The 24,554-nt window shown below is 40.4% G+C and overlaps 1 protein-coding gene across 5 annotated transcripts in view; it reads left to right on the plus strand.

The window, feature by feature from the left end:
- LOC123972400 (adhesion G protein-coupled receptor L2-like) overlaps positions 1–24,554 on the plus strand; it is a 126,765-nt gene that overhangs the window by 36,637 nt on the left and 65,574 nt on the right. For 3 of the 5 annotated variants that reach the window (XM_046051895.1, XM_046051896.1, XM_046051897.1), the window contains one exon: positions 23,192–23,408. In XM_046051895.1, coding sequence (XP_045907851.1) covers positions 23,333–23,408 — 76 coding nt within the window. In that variant the 5' untranslated portion in view covers positions 23,192–23,332. Of the gene's footprint in view, positions 1–3,715; positions 4,307–23,191; positions 23,409–24,554 lie in introns of those variants that run through there. The other 2 variants (XM_046051894.1, XM_046051898.1) reach the window with 1 other exon arrangement.

The raw sequence follows: 24,554 nt of genomic DNA on the forward strand, positions 1-24,554 counted from the left end.
GACAAAGCCAAATCATTTCCAGTCAACTCAGTTATAGTTTCATGTTTTTGGGGTGCCAACTCACTTGCAATTCTGGTCTCCATTCACAACCGTAAAATCAGGATTCAATTTTCTCCGTCTCCATTGTAACCAACAGAGGAGGCATGGTGTGGTTTAAAAATGAAGGCAGAGCTAATGCTACAAAATTCCTTTTTGCAATATAGATCATTTCTTCAGAAAAAGGCAATCATCTGTAGACACTGTGGCAATACATTGGACTTGCAACATATGCATGATATTGTTCTTCCATTCATTAAACAAACAGTGACCAAAGATAATTCGTAATATTCCTATGAGGACTTATAATGTGCCTGTAGGAAAAGCTATTGGCCCTGTAGCATTGGCATTTTTTCATAATATACAAAAATGCACTGGGAAATTGTCAGCAAAACTTTTTTTAAAACTTTACAAGTATACACGATATGGACTTTCAAACACACACTTCCACATGTGAAACAAGTAGTCCCTTAAATATATGTTAATATACAGTATAATGGGGATACAGGGGATATAGCTGAAAAATGCACCATTTGATTTGAGGGATTTTTTTTAACGTGTGACATTTGTAAGGGATTATACATTAAATCAAATGTATTTAAATATTTCCACAATTTTAGTGGGGCATTGTAACTTCTCGTGGTCTAAATCCTGTTTCAGGTACTTTTCCATGTCTACAAGAATAAAATTCAAAGCTAGACGATGAATACTGCAAACTTGCCATGAGCATATGGATGGATACTGAGTGTTTGCACACAAGGTCTATGAGCATCTGCTCTGAGGAACTGATTGAAAACCATTGTGTACTAGTAGTTTAGGTGCATGTTTGAGTGACTACTGTATTTAATTTGCGCAAATTCAAGGTAGAGGGTTAAGGTTATATTTCCGTTTTCCTGCAGCAAGTATTTTCAGGTCTGATGCATTTATATATGTATATAGTAACACTGTACATATTACATTCCTGTTTGCGTGTTATATTGCAGATAACATAGCTAGACTCACTCTACTATATACACTATTATGTTCTTGCCATATTAAACATGTCACACTTACATTCCTGACATATCATATCTGCACTCATTTCTTCTGCAAAATTCTGCTATGGGGACCTCCTACCTGACTCGTAAGCTATGTAAACAATTTGCCATTGCTGCACCGTCACTCCTGACACCGCAGTGCTCCCACAACAATCTGCCTGGAACTAGTCTGTAATAAACCTGAATGGAAACCTCCTCTAGGCTTGTCTTTAGGCTAAGAAAAATCCAGTGCTGGTTTAAATGAATCTCTGCACACTAACTCAGTCTATATAAAGTTTGTTAAGAGTGGGGGCCAAACTGCTGGGTCATTTGGTGGAGAAGAAACTGTTCCATTAGGGTCTGAGCTGCTTGTATCTGATGCTGGCTGTACATCTCTGGCTGTGCTCGTACTGGCTGAGGCTGCTTGTATTTCGCCTGGGTCTGTGTGACGTCTGTACTGGGTCTGTCCTAGTACTGGCTGAGGCTGAATGTGGATCAACTGTGCTTGTACTGGCTGACAATCCAGCATCTACTCTACTGACAAACTTCAGCATAGAACCTCTAAATTATATATCCATACTAGCTAGATATTAATGTTATCAGCGCCATCATACTACTTATACTATGACTTGGCTGAATACAAGACGTTTATTATTTACTGAGCTGTGTGCATCCATACTGGCCAGTCTGCCCCACTAATCAACATTTCAATAGTCAATAATCAATTTCAATCAATTGCTTTCCACCTTGCATTAGTCTTGTAACTTCACTAGAAAATCACTGTCTTGTTTTAAAATGATGTGTGCCTATATGGAGCACCATCACATACGTGTATTGACTGGACTGGTCCGTACAGAGGTCACTGCTGGAATGCGTGCGTTTTATTTCTTGCATGCGCATATATGAACACATTTAAATTTTTTCTCATTTTGCTGACACTTTTATCCAAAGTGACTTACAATTGCAATATATGTCAGAGGTTACACGCCTCTGGGGGTTAAGTGCCTTGCTCACAGACACATTGGTGGATGTGTCACAGTGGGAATAGAACCCGGGTCTCCCACACCAAAGGCAGATGTCTTATCCACTATGCTATCTATACCCCAAATGCATGTTCAAGCGTGACCAGGTTATCTTTTCCAAGCTGCAATTTATAAACACTGTTGCCTGTGTGCGTTTATTAAACGTATCAAATAGTTGTATTTCACTCTAACAGTGGTCAGGCATAAAGTCTGGCAGGCAAGCAAACGAGCCACAAGACACAGACAGACCAAGAGATTTGTCGCCCAGCTAGGTCAGCAAGACAGACAGACTAGGGAGAGATTCACTGCAAGCTAGCACATCTACTTAACATTACTGTTATTTGCTGACATCACACTTATTGAGGAGTTATACCTGATTGCTATTCCCTCAATTCACTCTCGTTGAGCTTTTTTCTCTTCTTATACCCTGAAGGATAGTCCAGCTTCATCCTCTCATTAAAGTTGTAAACACTGACACTCGCTTTGACACGAAAGTGAGGCAGGGCCTTGTTTAACTTGCCCTGCTCATCGTGCATAGTAAGCTCTAGGATGGTCCGGCTCTACTCATGGGCTGATTGTTGTTTTGTACATTATAGCGCTGCAACTAAAGATTATTCTCATTATAAATTAATCTGCCATTTTTTTTGACTAATCATTAGATCTAAACAATGTCACATCAACATTTCCTTATTAAGCCCAAAGTGACATTCATAGTGATATCAAGTAGCTTGCTTTGTCTGACCAATGGTCAAAACCCCAAATATATTGTGCTTTACCATTACATAAGGCAAAGAAAAGCAGCGAATCTTTGTGTGAGAAGCTGCAATAACACAATTTGTTTATCATTTAAAAAAAAAAAAAAATTTATAAGTATAGTTGGAGATTAATTTAAATTTATTATCCTTTCAACTCCACTGTACATTCACTCATCTATACACGCAGGCTGTATCTATAGGCCTATACTCTTTGCTGCTAAACTGGTACTGACTGTGTGCTATGACAGTAAAGGTGAATCTACATCAATCTTATAGAAGAGTTTCAAGTGCGGATTTTTTCTTCTCTGGTAACATGGCCCCATTATATAGAGTACTTCTTGTTAAATAAAGTCAAATGCTTTTCATAAAAGGTGCACTTCTTATTCCACATGCTTTATTCATAAAAACCCAATTAAAACAAGCCTTAGTTCAGCCTCATTATTTTGTGTTTTTATTATGAAATACTAATTATCCAGGTGCAGACTACTGCCCACAGTATGGAAAAATGTGTAGGCCTATGCTATTTGTGTGGGCTGCTTTCAGAAACGTGTTTATTGGTAATGAATGGCCTTGCACTTGTATGCACTCTTCTCCTGATTAAACAGCGGGAATCCTGATTAAAATGCTGTGCTTCGTGGATTTGTTGGAGAAAAATACAGCAGAAAAGTGTTTGTGCTTTAATAACACATGCGTGAAAATCTGAGCACACTGACATAGGAGTTTAATATTAGCCTTAATGCGGCTGGGCTGTCATAATTAGCATTAGGATCCGGTCCGTGTCCTGCCAGGAATCTGCTCCAGGTTTTTTGTGCTGCCCTCCACTGCCAGCTGCTGCAGAGCAGGGGACCGGTGCGCCGTTTCTCCTCGCCTTGTTTGCCTCCAGTCCGGCTGTAGCTCCGACTGTCTGCACGGCGTGTGGATGAGGCGCAGAGGGAACAACCGGCTGCGCACCGAAAGCCAGACTAAAGAAGTCATATAATCGCTCTCCGGGCTGTATCCGTGAACCAGGCCGCTGGAGACTTTCAGACAGAATTGAATGTGTGGAAGACGTGCTTGGAGTTTCATTTTTTTTTAGCGAGACTGGGGCGCATCTCGTCTCCTTGAAGTGATCCTTTTATGCAGTCTGACCGTAGCGCTCCAGTCGGAAGGAGCCTGGGCGCACGCACTTAGAGGAGGAGGGGGGGAGTTGAAGTAACGAGCATTACTTTTCGACAGACCTCTCGTCATGGAGCTATTTGTCCGGACCCGGACGTACTGGCTTGAAGAAGAACAGATACCTGCCACAGGAAACCCCACCATCTGTCCACTGTGAAGAAAGTGGAGCATACAGCCGAACCCCAGCCGTCTTTGTGCGACCCGCTGCTTAGTTTCTGGGGGCCTCTTCTGAAAAAAGGAGAGAAGAGAAAGGGGGCTCCTGGTGTTGATCTGAAATTCACACTCCCATGCCGGGATCCATATTTTGGCACGGCTCACCACTGTAAGTAGCCTTTCAAAGCGGATGTTTTGAGTCTTTCTGGGGAGATGCTGGGTTATGCCTCGCTGAATCAATACCGTTTATTTACACTCCCTGGATATGATAAGGCAAATGTCAGAAAACAGGCCCGCGGGCTCCTCCAGCAGTTTAAAACTGTTGTGATGAGATCAATACATAGCCCATAGTGTATGATGTTATTTTGTAGTGTCTTGAGCCTCCAGACTTTTAATTAATGTGAAGTTGTTTGGCTACTAGGATCAACCCAATGTGGATATTAGTGTATTTAAATCATAAATAGCCTATATATTTGATTTAAATGAAAAGCCCACTAAATCATGTCATCAGTACATGATACATTTGTGAAAATGTTTATATTCAGATGTATTTTATAATTTCAGATGTTACACATGGGATTATCTTTATAAAAGGTGAACACTATGAAGAAAAAAAAATCCTGGATAGGAATGAAAACCCTTTAAAGACCAAAGGGGAGTTGATTTATTAGATATTCAACGATGATAATGAACGTGAAAACATGGTGAAAAGATGGAGCTCACACAATATATCTCCACCCAGTCCAGAACACCAGGAGCTAAGTAGTTGGATGTCAGTTGTTGTCTCCATTTACTTCTCCATTTTGCGGCTATAAAATAAGATCATTTCACAGAGCATGTATAATTCACAGACCTGAGCCAGTCATGTGTGATGATGGGACACACTCTCACACACAAAGACACACACACACACACACATAGACATAGAGTTTTTACAGGCTTAGGGAACCATATCTCATTCTCATGTGAAGCTTTTAGCGATAGGGCCGCATGAGCTTCAGCAAGAAACCCTGGACAAGGAACTGTGCTGAGATGAAATATCAAGGTTAAATAACAGTTACACATAATCCATACTGTCAATGCCAAATCAGGTTAGTGGTGCAACATTATATAAGCCATACTGACAAGTTAGGGAACTGAGAGCTTCCCTGGCATATACTTATATAACAGCTTTCACGCGGGGAGGTATAGATGATGACTTTTTAAAACATATTTTTTTAGGGGGGAATAAAAGCAAACCAAAGCATTAGGCTGTTCAGTTCTGACCTGAGAAAACTGCAACATCACACAAGCCATATGCACAGTTTAAGAAATTGACGTGCCACCACACAAATCCAAAGCATATTTTGACCGTGGCGGAGAAGTTTTTTGTCATGACAGCCATTTTGGAGGACCAGATGAAAAAAAAAAAAAGAAAAAGCCTCCTTGGCAGGGACGATGTTGAATGTAGCTGCTTGATGCTGACATGCCCATCAGTGATTCCTGAGGATGAAAAGGTCATTTTATTCCCCTGCCGATAGGCCATAATGGGATGTTTTACTGGTGAATGCTGCACTATGAAAGTCCTGTGCTTCGGCTCAGGCTAAGTCTGTTTCTTGAAACAAATGCTGGGACAGTGGGTTGTAGGAATTCAAAGAGAGAGGGGGGAACAAATGTTCTGTTGCCTCTTCCTCCCCCCACCCTCTCTACCTTCACTCCTTTTCTCACTCACCCCAGACGGGCTGGTTTGGTCCATTTGTCTGTGTTGTCTTGGGAGGAAGTGCCATCTCATCTCACATTGCGCAAATGGTTTCAATGCATGCTAGTGTGAATTCTAGCGGGTTTTTGTAACTGCCAATTTCCATATCAAAGTGTCGGCATTTCAATAGGGAGAACTTGAGCTACCAGCCCCCTTCCTCTAGCAGTTTTGTTCTGATAGAGTGCTGCTGCTGGTGGTGATGGTGGTGGTGGTGGAGAAGGCTACGGAAAGGATTGCTGGTCAAACACTGCAGTTGGTTGTGTGTATGTGAGAGAGAGAGAAAAGGAGTACCAAGTGTTAGAAACAGATTTAGTGGGGATTGGGAGAATTTGTTGGCCATGATCTCACACCAAAAGCCATGTATTTAGTGGACATTTTGGACGCCATTCAGAGACGTGGTCATGTTAAAAAGATTTCGCCTGTTTAAACATTTCCCCCAGTATTTCCACATGAGCGTAAAGCATCAACAAAGGTCTGTATTTTATTTTCAAGGGGAAAGAGAACCCACAGCGTCCACGGCGAGAAAAGAAACAAGCATAAATAACTTTGGTATTTTGGCCGCAGCAGTCTAAATCTAAAATGCCTCAAAATTTGTTTGCTTTCAAGTGCTTTCTTGCTAAATAAATGGTTTAATTCCACATTCAGGGACTGTAGATGTCAAGACGCAGAGCATTCAACCTTTGCGAGAGACCCTGAGTACCTTGCGGTGTCTGATTGTTTTTCTGTCGCAGAGATAATATTTATTTCCCGTTCTGTGCAGCTGTTGTTTGTCAGGGAAAGAATGCGGCAAGACACTGTTTATTTTGAAGGATTTCTTCCATTTTCCCTCCATCCTTTGTGTTATGACACATGGCCCAATATTCACTGCAGTTATAGGTAAGTTTAATTGCAAAATAAACACTCAGACTCTTTTTGACCAGGCACATAGAGAAACAATAAAGCCCCCTTGTTGCCTTTGTGAATGCCCTTACTTTGGAAGGAGGATCAGCATAGGTTAATAGTGAAAGAGAGTGCAGCGTGTGAGATGTTATTACACAGAGACAGGGAATGTAAATGCCATTGGGATTGCAGTTGGGGTCGGTGGCCCCTTCATGGTCATCCCTCTCCTGGGTAATAACATGAGCCAACTGCTCCCCAACCTGCCAGAGAAGAGAGCTTGCTTGTTCCTCTCCTTCCTTTGTTCGGACAAAATAGCATCACAGAACTTAGTGAAAGGGGGGGGTTTGAACCCAGAGAGCAGGAAAGAGAGATAGAGAAAAAAAAAGAGGACTTCACCTGCCATCTTGACTCATGGCGGACGGGTTTGACAGCTGTCTTGTTCAATTCCTCTGACACGCTCGCTGTGAAAAGTTGGACAACCAAATGGACAGAGAGAGGGGGAAGAGGGAGTGATGAATAATGGTGGATGAGACAGTTTTGATTGTATTGGTCGTAGAGGAGAAATACACTTTACATCGGCTACAAATGAATTTGTGATGTTCAGTGCATTCTCTGCAGAATGGTGTAATTTCTTTTCCCACTTGTACTGAATGTACACCATTTCTTCTACTGTTAGTGTTTCCTACACTGTCCTTTTCTGACAAAGCCAAGAGAACAAGGCTGTCTGCGTTTATATGTGTAGGAGGATAGGGCAGGAGCAATAGCAATAGCAAGTTTGTCAAGGCAAGAAAAAGTGAGAGTGGGGTGGAAACCATGCTGATGTGTGCTGGGCTGAGCCTGGTCGTTCAAATTATTAAAAAGCTGCTGAAGAGGAGAGGAACGCGTCCGTCGAGGCTGCCATGGGTGGAGAAATTGGCATCAGTACTCCTTCTAAGGTGGCTAAATGGTCTAGGGTCTACTAAGTAGTCTCTGATTCTAAGGGGGTGACACCGAATCTGACATTTACCGGTGATGCTGTGAAGTCCTCCTTCCACCCCCATCCCCCTAAAAGAAAACTACACATCAGAGGAATGGGTTTAAAAAAAAGAAGAAAAGCAAAGGGCATTTTGTTTATTTAACAAAGTGCTTCAGGGCGAGTTTCTCATTTAACTGCAAAAGCCCATCATAACTGTTTTGCGGCTCGCCTCAAAAATAAAGAGACAGATGACTGGAACGAATGATTATGCGTTAGGGTAGTTAACCCGATGGATGGATATATGGTCTCGCTCCTTTTCACAGAGAAAATACATCAGAGGGAGAAAAATCTCTCCCATACTACCACCTCCTGTGTTTAAAATGACAGTTAACTTTCCCCCACTGGTTTAAAATGGATGTTTAATGATCAACAGAGGCTTGGAGCTTAGGTCTAGCAGTCACGCTGGCTCTGGATGCACTCATCGGCGAACCTCTGCTAAGAAAGCTACTCCTTTGGTGTTGTTAAAGGACGCTCTGCTCAAAAGGAGGCTGGTTCTTGAGTGATGGATCATCAGAGGTCTCCTTGGGGTGTGTGTTAACCCTTCAGTGTGTGCAGATCTCTCCCAGTTGGGGACCGTTGGCGGCGCGTGATGGATGTTTCCGGGGTCTTTAGGCTCCATATATCAGAAGATTAGCACTGACCTGTGAGTTGTCTGGGCCGCCCTCGGAGCTTCTTCTCCAATGCTGACTGGCATTAGCATATAAGGACACTGCTCTGTCTCATGGGGATACAAAGATAGTGTGCTTTATTTGGTTCTGCCATAGTATAGGTCACAGGAAGTGTGCAGATTAAAGGCTGAAGGCTTTTTGTTGGTATTAGATGCATCTGACAGGTCATCTGTCTTCAGCTGAGGAAGTGCTTCTCTCCTCCTCAAATTCCTAAATAGTATCATATAATTATCCTAGAAATTGAGGTTCAGGCCATGCTTCACTGCCGAAAAATCTCCCCGTCCTCCTTTGTGGCATTCATGAATCATATAAAAATGTAAATCACTTGTCTGATGTGATTATTTCTCATTTTACATTGAAAGAAAGAAATTGTAACAGGTATACACCGAAACCCATGCTTTTATTCCCAAATTAGAAATCTGGGGAGACTCCGCATGTGAAAGCTCAAATTCTTCTATTAAATGCTTCACATGAACAGGGCACTTACATTTGCTTCCTGAGAAACCAGTTATTTAGTGTATTAAAAGGCTAAATTAAAAGTTTTACAGCCGATTCCCTCAAATGGTCATAAAATCCTTCCACATTTAGTGCATTCACATAGTGCATTTTCTGTCCAACACTTACTTGTCACCTCCCACTGTACTGCTGGCATTTGTTGTTGTGTCTTTATGTATAGAAATAATGCTTTTAAGACCATTTTCAGAGAGCTGTTTCTACGTTGAAAAAGAGTCATAGGATCACCTTTAGTCTGCCAGTTCTTTGTCTGCCATGTCTAATGGCTATTTTATGCCTACTTGGTGTCACTTGGTGTCTTGTGATGAAGCCAGGGTGTTTTCAAGGTGAGGAGATATTGTCAAAGCCCTTGAACGTTCCCTTGGCTTTGATTGGCAGGCGTTGTCACTGAAGATGAGAAGCGGTGGGAGTCACACAGCAAAGAGAATCTATTACCTAGGATGGCAAGGCGTGCTTTCACAATGTGTCAGTGCAGTCAGCCATCTTGCTCTCTCTGTGTCGGTGGAATAGTCCCTCCTTGGCGCAATGAGGGGACAGCTTTCAAATTTAATTTTGGTGGCTGCCATAAGTGATGTTTTTGATGTTTTATACTTGGGTTTCATACGGTGATGAATTATCATGTAAAACATTTAAGTGCCCATCAGCAGAGGTCTAATCCGTTTTATGATTGCTGGCAGTCAACATAAAAAAGAAGAAGAAGCAAAGTATTTCAATGTAAATGGCATCCTGGCAAAAAAATAAATAAATAAATAAATCAATGTAGAACTCAAAATTCAACTGAGCCCTTTCTTGTGGACTTGTGTGCTGATTTCCTCCATTTCAAAAGCCTCCTTAAAACAGAGAGAAAGTGAGAGAGAGAGAGGGACTGCAGGCTCTGAGAGATGCAGTGTGAGAAGGAGGCTTGTTGTTGATCAGCCAAGCAAATCAGATCTTGATATTTGAAGAGTGGAGTTGTGATTGCTAATCACTCCACTGCTGTGTTTTAATTAGGAGACTCGTAAGCGTTATGTCATTCCATAGCAGAGCATAGTCAAGCAAGATGTACTTAAGGGAACAAATAATTAGTTTTCTTAGTAGTTAGGGCTACAAACAAGTGCAGTTTTGTTTGGAGTATAGATTAATGAATATTTTATTTTATGTGCTTGCATTGATTAAAAATATTGCAGCATAATTGTGTCATATAAGCTTATGTACTTTACACATTATCTTAAATCATATTTATTGAGGGATAATAAAAAATATATTTTGAGCACAGCAGCCATGCCTGGACACTTTCATCATGCACTTATCACCATACTATTTTCTTGGAGATGGTGCTATAGATTGGATGGAGCTTGTTTTCAGTGTGTATGTTTCTGTGCTGTGCTCCTAAGACCTTTGTTAGGACATTTTAATTACAGCAGAGCTGGATGTAATTGATCTAGGCTTAGAGGGATTTCACTGTCAATGAGAATGAGCCTGGGCGTTAATACAGCTGAGCAAATGCTTCCACCTCTGTGCTTCACTCTCTCCTACCCGCATACATAGACATGGCTGGTGGGGACGAGTGGAGATGTGTCTTCTCCTTGACTCTCCCCTAATTCACTGAGGCGTCTGTCTTTTTTGTGTAATGGTTAAATCAGCCTCACAGGGCCAGCTAGCACAGCGGTGCAGATGAGTCTTCCTCTGCTTCCACTTTAACATACATTGTTTCCACCTGGAGTGTCCTCTTACGGAGCACTTTCTTCATGGTTCTGTGTTGTCACCCACAATCTTTAAATTTTTATAAGGCTGTTAGATAATGCTTCCCGATGAGGGTGAATTATTGATGGTCTTGTTCGTATGAGTGGGACGGGGCAGGCTTTTAACTCTCTGAGCTGCTGGGTCTCTTATCCTGTAACTAAGGGACACCGCACAAACACCCAAAGGAATGATGTACTGGAGGAGAGGGGGAAAAAAACGGAGGCAGGGGGCTGAAAATAAAATAAAAGAAGCATGCATCCTTTACACTACCGTTGGGCTAAGCCACAGCACAAGGGAAACTTGGCAGCAGAGGAAAGCATTGCATCTACAGAAGCCTTGTCTCTGTTTTTGAAGCATTGAGGATGGTATGGTGGCTGTGTATTTTTTGCTTATATTTGTTGGTTTATATGGGAGCACACACAGAGACACTTTGGCTCAGCCTTCTTTAATTTGTACAGACAAATGTTTCAAGTTAGGGACTTTTGTTAACAAAATTGTGATGTAATGTGAAGTTATCAGGTGAAGAACAAACTAAGTTATAGTTTTGGAGTTTAAGTGGACAATTAAACTTTGCAGCCACTAGAGCTGAAATGATTAGTTAATTAATTAATTAGTCCGTCAAAAGAAAATGAATCAGGAGACATTTTTCTAAAATCACTATTCATTCTCTGGATGGATTTTTTGTCTTTTTTTTTTGTCTCTGTTTTCTATCACAGTAAAACAAATATCTTTGAGGTTCAGACTGTTGGGGGGGACAAATTAAGCAATACAAAGATTTCACATTGGGCTCTGGAAAATTGTGGCAGGCGTTTTTCTCTGCTTTCTGACATTTAATAGAAAAAATATGTAGAAATGATCAGCAGATTAATTGATAATGAAAGTAATTGTTAGTTGCAGTTAACTGGCTGGGAGATGGTTTAATCAAAGCAAATTCTTTCAAACCTTAAAAAATACATATTTTTTATATGAAGTCTTGGTCCAGGGTAGCATAAAGAGTATATCTGGACACAGCAAAGAGACAAACTGTGAAACATGCTGCAAAGACAGAATGATTGCCTGGACATACACACATAGCTGCATTTCAGTAAAATCAGTCCTTAACAGCTAAATGTACACCCTGACAGCTGTCCTGATTCTTAAAGCACTTTCATCATTGTTCCGATTCATTCTTCCTGCACTCGAATGGCCGTCCTGTTTGCATTACAATGGAGCGAGCAGATCAAGCTCATGGAAATACTGGTAAAGCGTATAATTTGGCATGTTGAAATTCAGCTGTATTGTCATTTTAGGTCCCATTTAAAACACTTTTTTAGAGATGTGGAAATTTTCATGTCAAAAATCGCCCCAAAGTCTTTTGTCATAATCTCACAGATTTGGTGCATTTAATACATGAAGTCTGGCCAATGTTGCATTCCAAGATCGAACCAAAATATTTGGAAACGTAGTTGTTTAGAGACTATGTTATGTAATTGTGTTGTATTTTTGTCCATTATGACTTGTTAAACTCAGGTTGCATATGAGGGGAGTCCATAAGAAAAGTGTTTTTTCAGTTTTTTTAAACAGCAGGGATGACTCTAACTGCTATCAAGGAAGACATATTTTAAGCCCACTGGTAAACCTGCTGTGGTTTACAGCTGAATCAGTGAGTAATTCTTAAATAATAACCGTGAGACTGTCACAGCAAAGACAGGAAGAGAGCAAAAAATTATGGACAAAGAAACAAGAAAAGCAGTCCAGACGCTTCCCATTTCCCACTGGAAATGCTGCAGATATATGTCCTGAGTCCTGATTTCCAAAGGAAATGAGTGGACACATTAATAGGAACCAATACTGAGAAGAAACAACTTTGAAGTTAAGATATACTTTATTAATCCCCGAGGGGAAACTCAATGTTTTCCCTCTGTTATGTTAGTATTTTACACACAGGTCCAAAAGACACATACACAAACAGGACCCATAGCAACACACGTAGAGATGTTAGAGTGAGGTTCAGGAGCTTGCTCAAGGCCTCCTTCGGCAGTGCCCAGAAGATGAACTGGTCCGACCTGGGTTCAAACCTGCAACCCTCTGGTTCCAGCCTAATCCTTACAGACTGAGCTACTGCCACCAAGTGACAAAAAGCATGAAACCCATCGAGGTTAATATACACACACTGCAGCGTGTGTGTGTGTGTGTGTGTGTGTATATTAAGGCCATGGCTCATGGCCAAATCAGTACAGCCAAATGGTAGAGCTGGGCAATATGGCAAAAATATAAATACTCGATACTTTAAGCCTTGGTGAAATACTCTACAAAAGGATTTTCTAATAAGGATAATTCCGTAATTCTGAATAATCTGCCTGTAATAAATGCCATTAGATTTGAGCAGGCCTGTACAAACATGTTTTTTATTCAAGATTATAAAGCATTTTTAATAATGTTTTGACAAATTGAATTAAAATTTAAAGTCAAAATAATCAGGTTCTTCGTCCAAGCCAGTCCCTCCAGGACATGGGAGAGCTTTTTTGTGATTATTATAGCCCAAAATACTTGAACCAGAACATTCATCACATCTATTAACTTAATGTTGTTTAACTGCTTTGCAAACATTCATAGAATATTTTCAATGTTCCCCAATTCCCAAATCAGAGTACACAATCTCACATGTCATCAAGCATGCCTTTATTTCTCTTTTTATTGAAATGTAACCAAATTCTAGTTGCTTCTGGGGTGACTGTTATTTAGTTGAATCATCTGTAATATGTCTGCTTCAAAAGAGGCGAATCACCACTTTTTATACTGAAACGATGCAACTACCAATTACAAACAGAAACTGCCTTAATTGCAGGTGTCTCAGCCACAAATTTTGAGGTGGCAATGGCTAGAGTATCCAAAAATTCTGGAAACATAGTGTTGAATATTGTTTAAAAAAATGTACACACGTACCGAACAAAAATAGTATGTAAGTATGTCAAAACTTAGGATTGAAGCTGAACTTATCAACATTTTTTCATGAACAATGGATCAAAGTACTACATGTAATGTTAAAGAGGTCGCTCGTAGTAATGTAGCATTTTAGTGTCTTTCAGCTTGTGGTTTTGGTTTTACGGCCCACAACCTTTTACTGGTTTGATTCACTCTCACTGCTCTCATAGTATCATTTTCTGCACTTTCAGTGAAAAAGCTATACAAACCCACAGTTCACTACTAGCTCAGCACCAGACGGCAGACAGACACAGTTAGCCAGGAGCGGGATATTTCCCTGAGGGGTTGGTAGAGACCAACAACAGAGCTAAAAGGTGATTTAATATTGGACTTGCAATCACCGGGTGGCAGAAACACATCTACAAATGAATGATAATGCTGTTTGGTGTCTGCTGGATGTGCAAACGTGTTCACTATAACTTTATGAGTTGATAATATGGTAGTGCTGTGTTTACAGCTATAGTATTAAATTGATTATTACTGCTTCAAATTATAAAACTTAAATAATAATAGTCTGAAATCTGAAAGAGTCTGAAATATTAATTTGTTTGCCACTCTGTGCTGTAGACACACTTCTGTAAAAAATAAAAGAAGCTAAATATATTTTCATATTAAAAAACAGGTATAGATGATGGGGAAGCAAACATTTTCATCCAAGGCTAAGACACAAATAGTAGGTTTACCTGGTGTAAGAAACAGAACATTTCTTGCATTTTTCCCTGCTGGATTCTGATGTGTTTACATGCAGAAAAGGCCAGAAGAACACTGCTGTCAACTGTTAAACATGGTGGTGGGTCTAATAGCATTGGCAGCCATCTCGTGGGACTCATTAGGACCAACGATTACTCCGCATGTGTAATGGCCAAGGTATATGAGGCAATTATATTGGACTACTGTAGCCGCACTGTGTTTCACAGTGGTTTCATGAATTAAATCAAATTCCTGGTATGGTTTCCCCTGTCACTAGATCTAAACACTATTTAACATCTAGAGAAATCATGCAGAGCAGAGTGTGGAGTTAATTTCCACCTCCTTCAGTTCTCACACAACCAAAGATTTTACTCCTAAAAGAAAATTACACACTTTAGGTCTTATATATATATATATTAACAGGTTTTCACTCAATATTGCTCTTACATTTGTTTTTAGGGTTCCATTCCTTTAAAGGCGTAATTAACCCTTTTTATTTACTAATTTCTTCACAGTAATTCAATATTATGATATATTGACTAAATTCTATCGGGGCATATTGTGATGCTGTTTTACAATATTGTGTTGTTCAAATGAACTATTCCATTGAAGTTCTAATTAAAACCTAACACAATGAGTAGTGGAAGATTTTGCTATACATGTGTAAGGAGTGTTGCCTGATGAAATACATAATATCCTAAAACAGTTAATTGACTTTAACAGAAATGTTATAATTTTTAGGGCTGCAGCTAATGATTATTTTCATTATTAGTGATTTTTCCATTATTTTCTTGATTGATCATGTAATCATTTGGTTTATAAAATGTTTTTAGTCAGTAATGACGCCTTCAAATCGTTTGTTTTGTCCGACAAACAGTCCAAGAGATGTTATTTACAGATGTTCAGTTTTTGCCTTGACCTTTATGGTCATTTTAGAGGTTGTTGTGTTATTTACATATTAAATAAAAAATATTCTTATTAATTTGATAATTGATTGGTAATTGATATAGATTTCAGCCCTAGTTTAAAATGATTTGTGTGTTTGTGACTATGATGTGTGTGCTTTACAGCTTCACACAAATAACAACAAATTGTTGATGACTTTGTGTACAACTGTAACACACGCTTACAGTATTATCACTGAATCAAGGCAAATTAATGCATGTCAGTCACTAAAGACACTGAATGAATAGAGACCACACAAACTGTCCCACAGAATGCAAAGCCCCATGTGCTGACCATGCATAGGTAATGCAAAGCAGACAAGAATGTGCTTTAAGTTGGACTAAACTTTAGACTTTACAATGAATCCACTACAGCAGGGTGATGAAACCAGGAGGATGGATGTATCAGTGGGTGCGAAGCGAGCCATGAAGTTTGTGGCAAAACAGTCACTGCATTAAATTGTTTCCAGCCGAAAGAAGCCATATAACTTTAAATGGCTTCTACAATCAGTTAGAAAAGGCACTGAGCATGAAGTGTAAATCAGGATGTCAGGAGAGACATGTCTCATGCTTGTTTGACTGATGGAAAATGTCTTGTTAACACTTTATGTTCAAGTCTCACTGTATGTTACAACAAGACTCTGACAAAGCAGCTGTGTTGCTGAAATACAAGGATGGATGAAGATGCTTTTACAACGGGCAGATCTGAGATACTTGTAGTAAGTGTTACAGGAGTTTTATCAAAAGCCATCTATCTATCTATCTATCTATCTATCTATCTATCTATCTATCTATCTATCTATCTATCTATCTATCTATCTTAAGCAATGGGGCTGCAATTTACGATTATTTTAATTTTTGATTCATCTGCAAATTATTCTCTAGATTAATCAATAATCACTTGAGCCCAGAGTGACATTTATTATAACAATAGTCCACAATCCGGAGATATACAGCTTACTAGAAACAGCAAATCCTCAATTTTGAAAATTGGAATCATTTTGGGGCATTTTAACGTGGAAACCTGACCTAAATAATTAATCGATTATAAACATAGTTGCCGATTAATTGACTCATCGTTTCAGAAGTCTTTATCAACAGAAACTAACACCGCAATTTACATAGCATTTTAAATGAAGAAGATCAATAATTTTCCTAATTATGTGTTATTTGTTAAATAGATAGAAACATACAGGAAATTGCACCTCTACCTTTATGTGTCCTTCCCCCTTACACTTCTGAAACCAAAGTTTGTTTTTCACCACCAACAGCTTGCTCCCCTCAAGGATTAATGGTGTTTGGGGTCAATTTGCATATATTTCTTAGTAAAAACTAACTGCTCTTCACTTTTGGCAACAAACATGTTATTTTGTCATTGTACACACTGTCATAACCTCCTTTTGGATGGGATTATTATTTTTTTGGTGTGGGGGGGTTGTAATAAAAAATGGAGCATGTCTGTACATTTTTAGCCCCATCTGAATTTTGCCATGTCAGTAACTTGTGCGGATTTTTGTGGTCCCAGATTTTGCCAAATCTGGGACCTGCTGTGCTGGCAGAGATAACCTCTGATAAAACCTCAGCTGGTCCCATCCGAAATGACAACCCCGAGATAGTTTGCAAATAATGTGTCATTTCCTTTGGGGAGAGGAGGACTCGGCACGCTCCCCTGGCTTTCACCCTGAACTGAGATCACTCTGGTCCGGATGCAACGTTTCTTCTGCTCTGCTGTTGTGTCATTGTTAAACAAGCTGCTGTCAGTTGCGGAAATTATGTTTGATTATTATAATACATTTTTGGTGCGATGGCAGCACATGAATAGAGTTCTGCAATACTGGAGATTGATTACACAGATTTCTCCTTGCCTGCATGTTGTTCATTAACATCACAGATGGTATGTATTAGCAGTTACTTTGCATACAGTTTGCTGAAAACTAATGCAGCCTGAATGGGGCTATAGTGTGTAAGGATTTAACATCGTGTCAAGGCATTTTCCCCCAGAAGGTGTGAACATCAACACATCACCTCTTTGAAACGTGTTGAAGGAGTGAATGAATTTGTTGTGTGTGCATGTGTGTGCGCGTGTGTGTGTGCGTGGTGAGATTAGGTGGGGGTGATGTTGCCAGACCAATCATGGTTTCTTCTTGTAAAAATGTGTTTTAACATTAGAGCAAGCTGGAGGTGAGCAGTGTGTGTGGGTGTGTGGGTGTGTGTGTGTGTGGGTGTGTTTGTGTGTATAAAGACAGCATGCAGGGGAGTGCTAGAATTATTTGTGGAGGAGGCGAGAAGTGAGGCTGTCAGTGCATTTATGAAGAGACTGATTGAAAGGAGAAACCTCTCTTTTCCATGTCAGTGTCGAGCTACTCTTTGCTCCTCTCCGTTGACCTCACTGCTTAACCAACTGCTCTGAGGTCAGCCTATTCATTTCTATGCCAAGCAGGAATGGCTATTTGGGCTCAGAGTAACCTGTCGCCGAATATTAGAGAATAAACCAGACAATTTTGTAATTTATTCCCCCTTACACATTTTCAAATTTGTAGTTCAGTTATTGCTGAATACACATGGTCCCAATAAGCCCAAGTAACCTTTAGAAAACATTCAAGTTGAGAATATAAAAAATGAGCTTTATTACCATAAACCATTTCTGCAACCAGCAGTTGGTTGTATGTCAAGATTACTGGTTACAAAGTGATACTTACAAAGTCTGTAATAATGTCAGTCCGTGTGGACAATTTTCAGAAATGAAAGTTAATTAATCAATTAGTTGAATGAAAAAAACATTTAATGAAAAAAACAAAAGAAGAATTACTATTTTGGTAATAAATATTTTCGAAGCATCTCAAATGTGTTTTGGTAGTCTTAAATTATACTAAAGTGAATATTTTGAGCTGTTGGTCAGACAAAAGAAGACATTTGAAGATGTCATCTTGGACTCTGGGAAACCGGCATTTGTTACTATTTTCTGACATTATTTAGAAAAAATAATTGGTAGATTAATCTATAATGAAAATAATTGTCATTTTCAAACCATGCAACAAACTGTACAACTGTTTCATCTAATCATACCTGTTTGTGTTCTTGCGGTAAAAACAGCCCTAATATTAGTATTGCTAGACAGAGATAATAATAGTAGTGCATTTTTCAGGAATGTTTCATTATTTGGTTGACAGGTGATTTTAACTACAAACCTAGACAGAAACATCCATTTTTTCGTCCAAATGTCTGCTCTTCCGCACAACTCCTTTTTGAAGACTAACCTGGTTGTTCAGTTTGGGTCTTCTTTGTTCTCTTCACTTTACTAAGCTTCTTTGCTAACCCCTCTCTGTTTCACCATGTCCATCTGCCCGCTGGCACTCTGTCTTATCTGCTGCCTCAATCATTTGGCCAAGAGCCTCTGAACACACCAACTGTTGTGCACTCTCAGTAAAATAGTGAAACATTGCACCTTTCAGTGGCTTTATCTTTAGGCTTTTTGAACTGCGCTGATGAACATTTCAACTTTAAAGCATTTTTTTCTTTTAATATGCCTTTCAGTGTGGAGCCATTTATAACCCAAAACAAAACAAGACATGAAAGCTGCAGTTTAAGTGCCTTGAATTAGAGTTTTGCATATTTAAATGTTATAGGAAGTCATTCTGACCCAGACCTAAACAGAACATGCAAGAGGTAAAAACACCTGTTGACATATACATTATTTATAGGTACTGAACCAAGCTGTAATTAGTACCTGCCATAAGTAGCACACACTGGCTTCTAGGAACTAATTCAAAGCTAAATTTTCCTAAAAATCAGTGCACTCAATCCTCAGTGCATTCAAGCAAACTTGAGCTGAAATGATGAATCGATGCTAAATAAGTCGATAATTGTGAATATTTACTGATTTCTACTGAAATCTTTCTTAAGAATAAAGTGAACATCTGGTTTGGGCTGTGGGTCTGACAAAAGACATTTGAAGATGTCACCTATTTATTTGATCACTTCTCTAGTCACCTCTTTTTATGTTTTTTAAAAATCGTTCATCAAAAAAAGCATAAAAAAGGTTGCTGTTGCTGTTGGTGTTGCTCTTAAAAGTTAAAACTGCTCTTATACCTAGCCAAGACTTGTCTCACGTTATCAGTAGGTCCAAAAAATGTCTAATGTCCTTCAGATTTTCCCAAAGTTCAAATGTTTCAAATTGTTTTCTCCAACCAATAGTCCAAATCCCCAAATATTCAGTTTACTATCACAAAATACCATACAAGCAGCAAATACCCCCATTTAAGAAGCTGTAACCAGTGTTTTTTTTTATTTCCTGCTGACTGCCTGATGAATTAGTCAAGGAATCATTTCACATCTAGTCAAGACATTTAGGAAATCTTATTTCAATGTGTACGGCTGTAAATGACAGTTTACAACCTGTTTATCCTAATAGTATCTTATCAGCACTGTGTTGAGAAAACTGTCTGCAGACCGTGCTTGGTGTCGGCCCATCTCTGTTTCTGGCAGTTGATGGCAAGTTCTCTACATCACTGGTGGAGCCAAGGAAATGACATCATGTCCCTGCAGGGGTTGAAAGCGCAGCCCTGACAGGACTGTCATGACAAAAGAGTTCCTTGGGAACATCAGGGTGCACCGAGGACAGAAAAAAATTGTCTGGAGGCTGTGTTTTCTTAGTTCCTGTAGTTCCCATCTCCCTCCTCTGTCCCATCAACCATTTTCTGATGTTTGAAATTCCACTCTCACATGTGTGTCTTTTTTTTTTTTTGCCCTGAATGTAGGGCATGGGGGCGGAGCAGAAAGTTCTCCAAATTAGTAGTTATTCAAAGTGTGGAAGACGAATCATTGTGTTGGCAAGATCCAGCTCAACAGAGCCACATCTCTATTTCACTTGTAGGTTTCCAGCTTACACTTGGACTTGGTGCATTAGTTTTGTTCCAGTTTTACTTGATATGTATGTATGCGCTCTTTATCTCTCTCTTCTCGGCGTTGACAATTGAAAATAAATTAACATTCCTGGGCTTTATTTTTGTCTTCTCTAAGCCTGTGGAGAAAACTTGGAGGCGAACCCAGGAGGTCAGGCCACACTCACAGGCTGTCAATCCTCCACGGTGACCCTACCGCCCCTTTCTTTTCTCCCCCTTCCATTCTTCTCCTCCTCTGCTCTCCCTCTCCCATCCATTTAGTCCCTCCTGGCTTAGAAACTCCCAAACTCCCCCTGTCTCTCACTCTCTTTCACTGGACGCCTCTCCAGCTTGAGTGAGGCAGACACAAGCTTTGTCAAAGGAGACTCGCATTCATTCAGCCGGCTGTTGCACACAGCCTTGTATTGCATGTTAAGACATGTGGGCTGTCTCCTTCTATCCATTTATTTTAATTATGTTTTAATTGCCCGCCGTCCTCTTTTAAATGCTTGCTTATTATTTCTATCAGGCCAATGTGAAAAATTGGCTGTGGACTGTGATTTTCCCCATTATCTTAACTGATGATAGATTTCTCTCCTTGGGTTTCCACTCTGTATGTATAGGAGACAAAAGAAAAACAGATGTCGTGAATGTTTGCATATCATTTTTCATTTTATTGGTGTCTTTTTCTGCCTGGTTTCCAGAAAGATATACTGTTAATAGAGAGAGAAAGCCTGAGGGAATATATATACTTGGATTTTTTTTTTTCTTTTAGGAAGAGGAGCTCAAGGCGCAGATGAAAATGAATAACTTTTATTTAGTCAGTGGTCTTCTGGTGTATATTATATGTTTGAGCTCATTAGATTTAGTGTAGGTGGTGACAGTTAGTCATAACTGTGTACCTTTTTTTATCTGCCTCAGTGGAACACGTTGATCATTATGCGAAAATCGCTGGCCAAGAAACAAGTAACCTCAATTCCCAGACTTCTGGGGTGGGGCGTGGGTGGGGGGTGGTTGTGTAGATAATTCCTCAGCTCAATCTCTGAGGGGTTAACGATGCCTCACTTACCTCTAAAATCATTTTCTGCTTGAGAACATCTTAGCCCCCCACAACCCCTCCCCCCACCCCCGATGTGAAATTATGATACGTCTGTCAGTACTTGTGTAAAGCATCACAATGTTAATCGCCTAATCCTTTTATCTCAAGTCCAGACCGAGTCAGTGCAGAAATCCCACCAAACAAAACAGTGTTTTTGGGAAGATGAGCATTGCTGTGTCCTCCACAAGCTTAAGGGAGAAAGGAGACATGTTACTCAGCGGGGCGACGGCTGATCAGGAGAAAGAACCCCGGGGTGGTGAGGGCAAGTCTACATCTGTGAGGCCTGGCAGGCTCTCGCCCCCTGGTGTCTGCATGGGCTGAGTGGCTCAGCGGGCTCAGCAGGCCAGAAGGGCAGGGGGATGTCCCCCCAACAGTTTCCAATCTCCTCCTGTCAACCACCATTATGGTTACCCCATGGCCCCAGGCCTCATATTTGCAGAAGATAAATGGCTGAGGAAGAAGTCACGTGTGTCTCTGGATATTTGGTGTTCTGTCCAATATTGAACTGATGGCAGTGTTGTTTGAAGACCTGAGAGTATGAGCAGCCTCAGTAGACTTGTGGTGCGAGACTTTCCGTGCAGGAGAGCTTGTACCCTCCATTTCATTCTTATCTGATCTGGTTCGGCGCCACTGGCGGATAAACAACTGGAAGACAAATAAAACCACAATTCCTATAAAAACCACCCAAGTTTAACTGATAAATTATAAGTTAGCCATATGTGTGTTTCCTTGGCTCAGACTGTGCTGCAGAACCGCTCGGCCAGTGTGACCTCAAATAACAATAAACACTCTCAGGCTGTGTCAGGCTATAGGTGCAGATCCAGTAGGGCTTTTTTTCAGCTATTATGCCGTGACCAGGCATTGGTCATGTATAGGATAAATCCAGTAGTGACTTAAATTATTACTCGGTATTCTAATATGAAAGCTTCCCTTGTTTTGTGGGTTTTCACATTGCCAAAAATATCCAAGCGCATTAGCGAGGCCCGGAAGGCGATCAGAGATGACTGCTCTGCTGCTCAAATTTAGGTTCATTATAAAATAATCAGGTTGGTTGACGGGTGGCTCTGGAGGAGCAGCATTCAGAAATAGGAAACATTCACCCTTGTCTGCATAGAGACCGCTACCAAGTGACCAATCCTGTTTATGGATATGTGTGTGTGTGTGTGTGTGTACGCGCACTGGGGAGATGCTGGATGGCAACCACATGTGGGAATAAACAAAATATATTATGTCAGCACGTGTGTGTGTGTTGATGATATCTCTGGATGTGGGTCTGTGTCGGCGGGAGCATGCATGTCCTTGGCTATTTGTTTGTGCAGGCATGCAAATGTGTGTGTGTGTGTGCATGGCATTTCACATATGACACAACACATCCCTCCACCGTGTTTGACTTTGGTAAGCGGCTTATCTGTCTGGTGTGTTAGTCTGTCTCAGGCTCTAACCTTTTGCTGCTTTTGCAGACAAAGGGCTGTTTTTGCCACCCCTTGATAAGGAAGGAGGCAAATGTAGCTCACAAAGCAGCTGTGTCTCTAATGGCGTCCTGCGTGAACGTGTTGCCGGAGCGACGAGCTCTCTCCCGCGGGGCTCTGGAAGTAAAAGGGGAAGGTGGAACAGGGAAGAGTGGGAGAATGAGGCAGTGTAAACATTCAGTTGTAACACACCGCAGAGTTCTGAATAAGTGCCGAGCACCGGGCGCTACCCGCTTTGTTTTCATCTCATAAACATTTGAGAACAAAGTTTGAACATGAAAAATGCTTTTGTGTATTCAATCAAACAGCAGTCAGGAGTCTTGTTTTTAATGGTGTTCAGTTTTGTATTCCACTACATTTCATAAGCTACTTACGCATGACTAATTTTACTGCAATGCACATGTGTAGAATTTGGACATAAAACACCACAAATGTCCCCCATTTTCATGCTCTTTCCTCTCCTTTTATTCCAGATGAGAAGATGACTGGTGATGCTTCGTCGAGAACTACTGATCGTTGACATCCAGCGCTCCAGCATTCCACTCTCCCACCGCAACACACTGAACCACGATTATTAGCCACTGGGCTCCTGGATCGTTTGCATACAGCACACAATGGCCTCTGCACTGTGGAGGTGTCCAGTGTTTCGCTGCCTCTTGCTCCTTCTCTTTTGCTTTCACTATTCACAAGGTGAGTTACCATGGAGTTACGTGGCGGTGAGTAGTGTTAATGTGATTCTGGTCAACCTTTAAAGAAGCCACTTATTATTCAGCTTATGAATGTGGTGAATGTATTAGCACACATTCTTCAGTGTGTGCTAATAGTTCCTCTTCAGTGGTTTTACCCTTGGAGTTTGAAAAAGGTGTTTCAAACACTTTGTACTGAGTACACTGAATATTCCTGGCAACCCATGGACACATTGACTGGTACACGTCTCCACTTACAGAACAACACTCAAACGGCGTGTCAGAGACCTTCCCCTAAAGGTTCATAACTGCCCCTTTTCTCCACTAAGAGCTTTATAACAGATTGTGTGCACCAGGCACTGGCGCCGCAGAGAATAGATGCATTTTTTATTTGCGTCTAAGTCAGATCGTTCTGTGTAGCCAGTACACCTGAAACCATCAAATGCAGGGCCCTTGATTCAGAGCCAGACTCAGGAACTGGGAAAGAATGTGTCAGTGTTTTTAATTGTCTACAATGACATCCCAAGGCTCTTATAGTACATTTGGCTGTAATTACACGTATTGTCACAAAACACTCCCATCTGTTACATGCCCATCAAAACCACTGATGTTGGTATGTCTGCTTAATGATGATCATTACATTTTTCCCCCTTTCAGTCCCATTGTACCGGGAAATAAAGTAACCCAAAATCACATGCTTGTGTGCCAAGCATTGATTACGGATAGATGTTGAAGCACGTTATTTGGGGTGCTTCCTTTACAATTTAGATTTTGCTTTTTCTTCTCTCTTGCTGTTTTGTTCTGTGATAGATTTCTCTTGCCGTTTTATTTTAGGTCTGTCTGTGGTCTACAATTTGTTAACAAAGACATACTGCTATGGAACAGGCTATCCCAGCAGTCTTTCAAGCAGAGATGGTTTTTTTTCTTGTAGATTAGCAATTATAGATAATATGGAAGAGTTTTACTGAGGCATTTGAAGAATAGCCCTCTGATTTGGTCTGGCTTTGAAACTGAGTTGAATAGTCCCGTTGAATTTCTTAAATAGGAATACTGCTTTGGTATGCAGAAAGTCCAGGTTTTGAGTTTCAGTTGATGTGAGGACTCTCAAGGCCTAAGAATGCATATTTGCCCATCTGTCAATAAAGGAATT

This window comes from Micropterus dolomieu, linkage group LG06, assembly GCF_021292245.1.
Source record: "Micropterus dolomieu isolate WLL.071019.BEF.003 ecotype Adirondacks linkage group LG06, ASM2129224v1, whole genome shotgun sequence".
NCBI lineage: Eukaryota > Metazoa > Chordata > Actinopteri > Centrarchiformes > Centrarchidae > Micropterus > Micropterus dolomieu.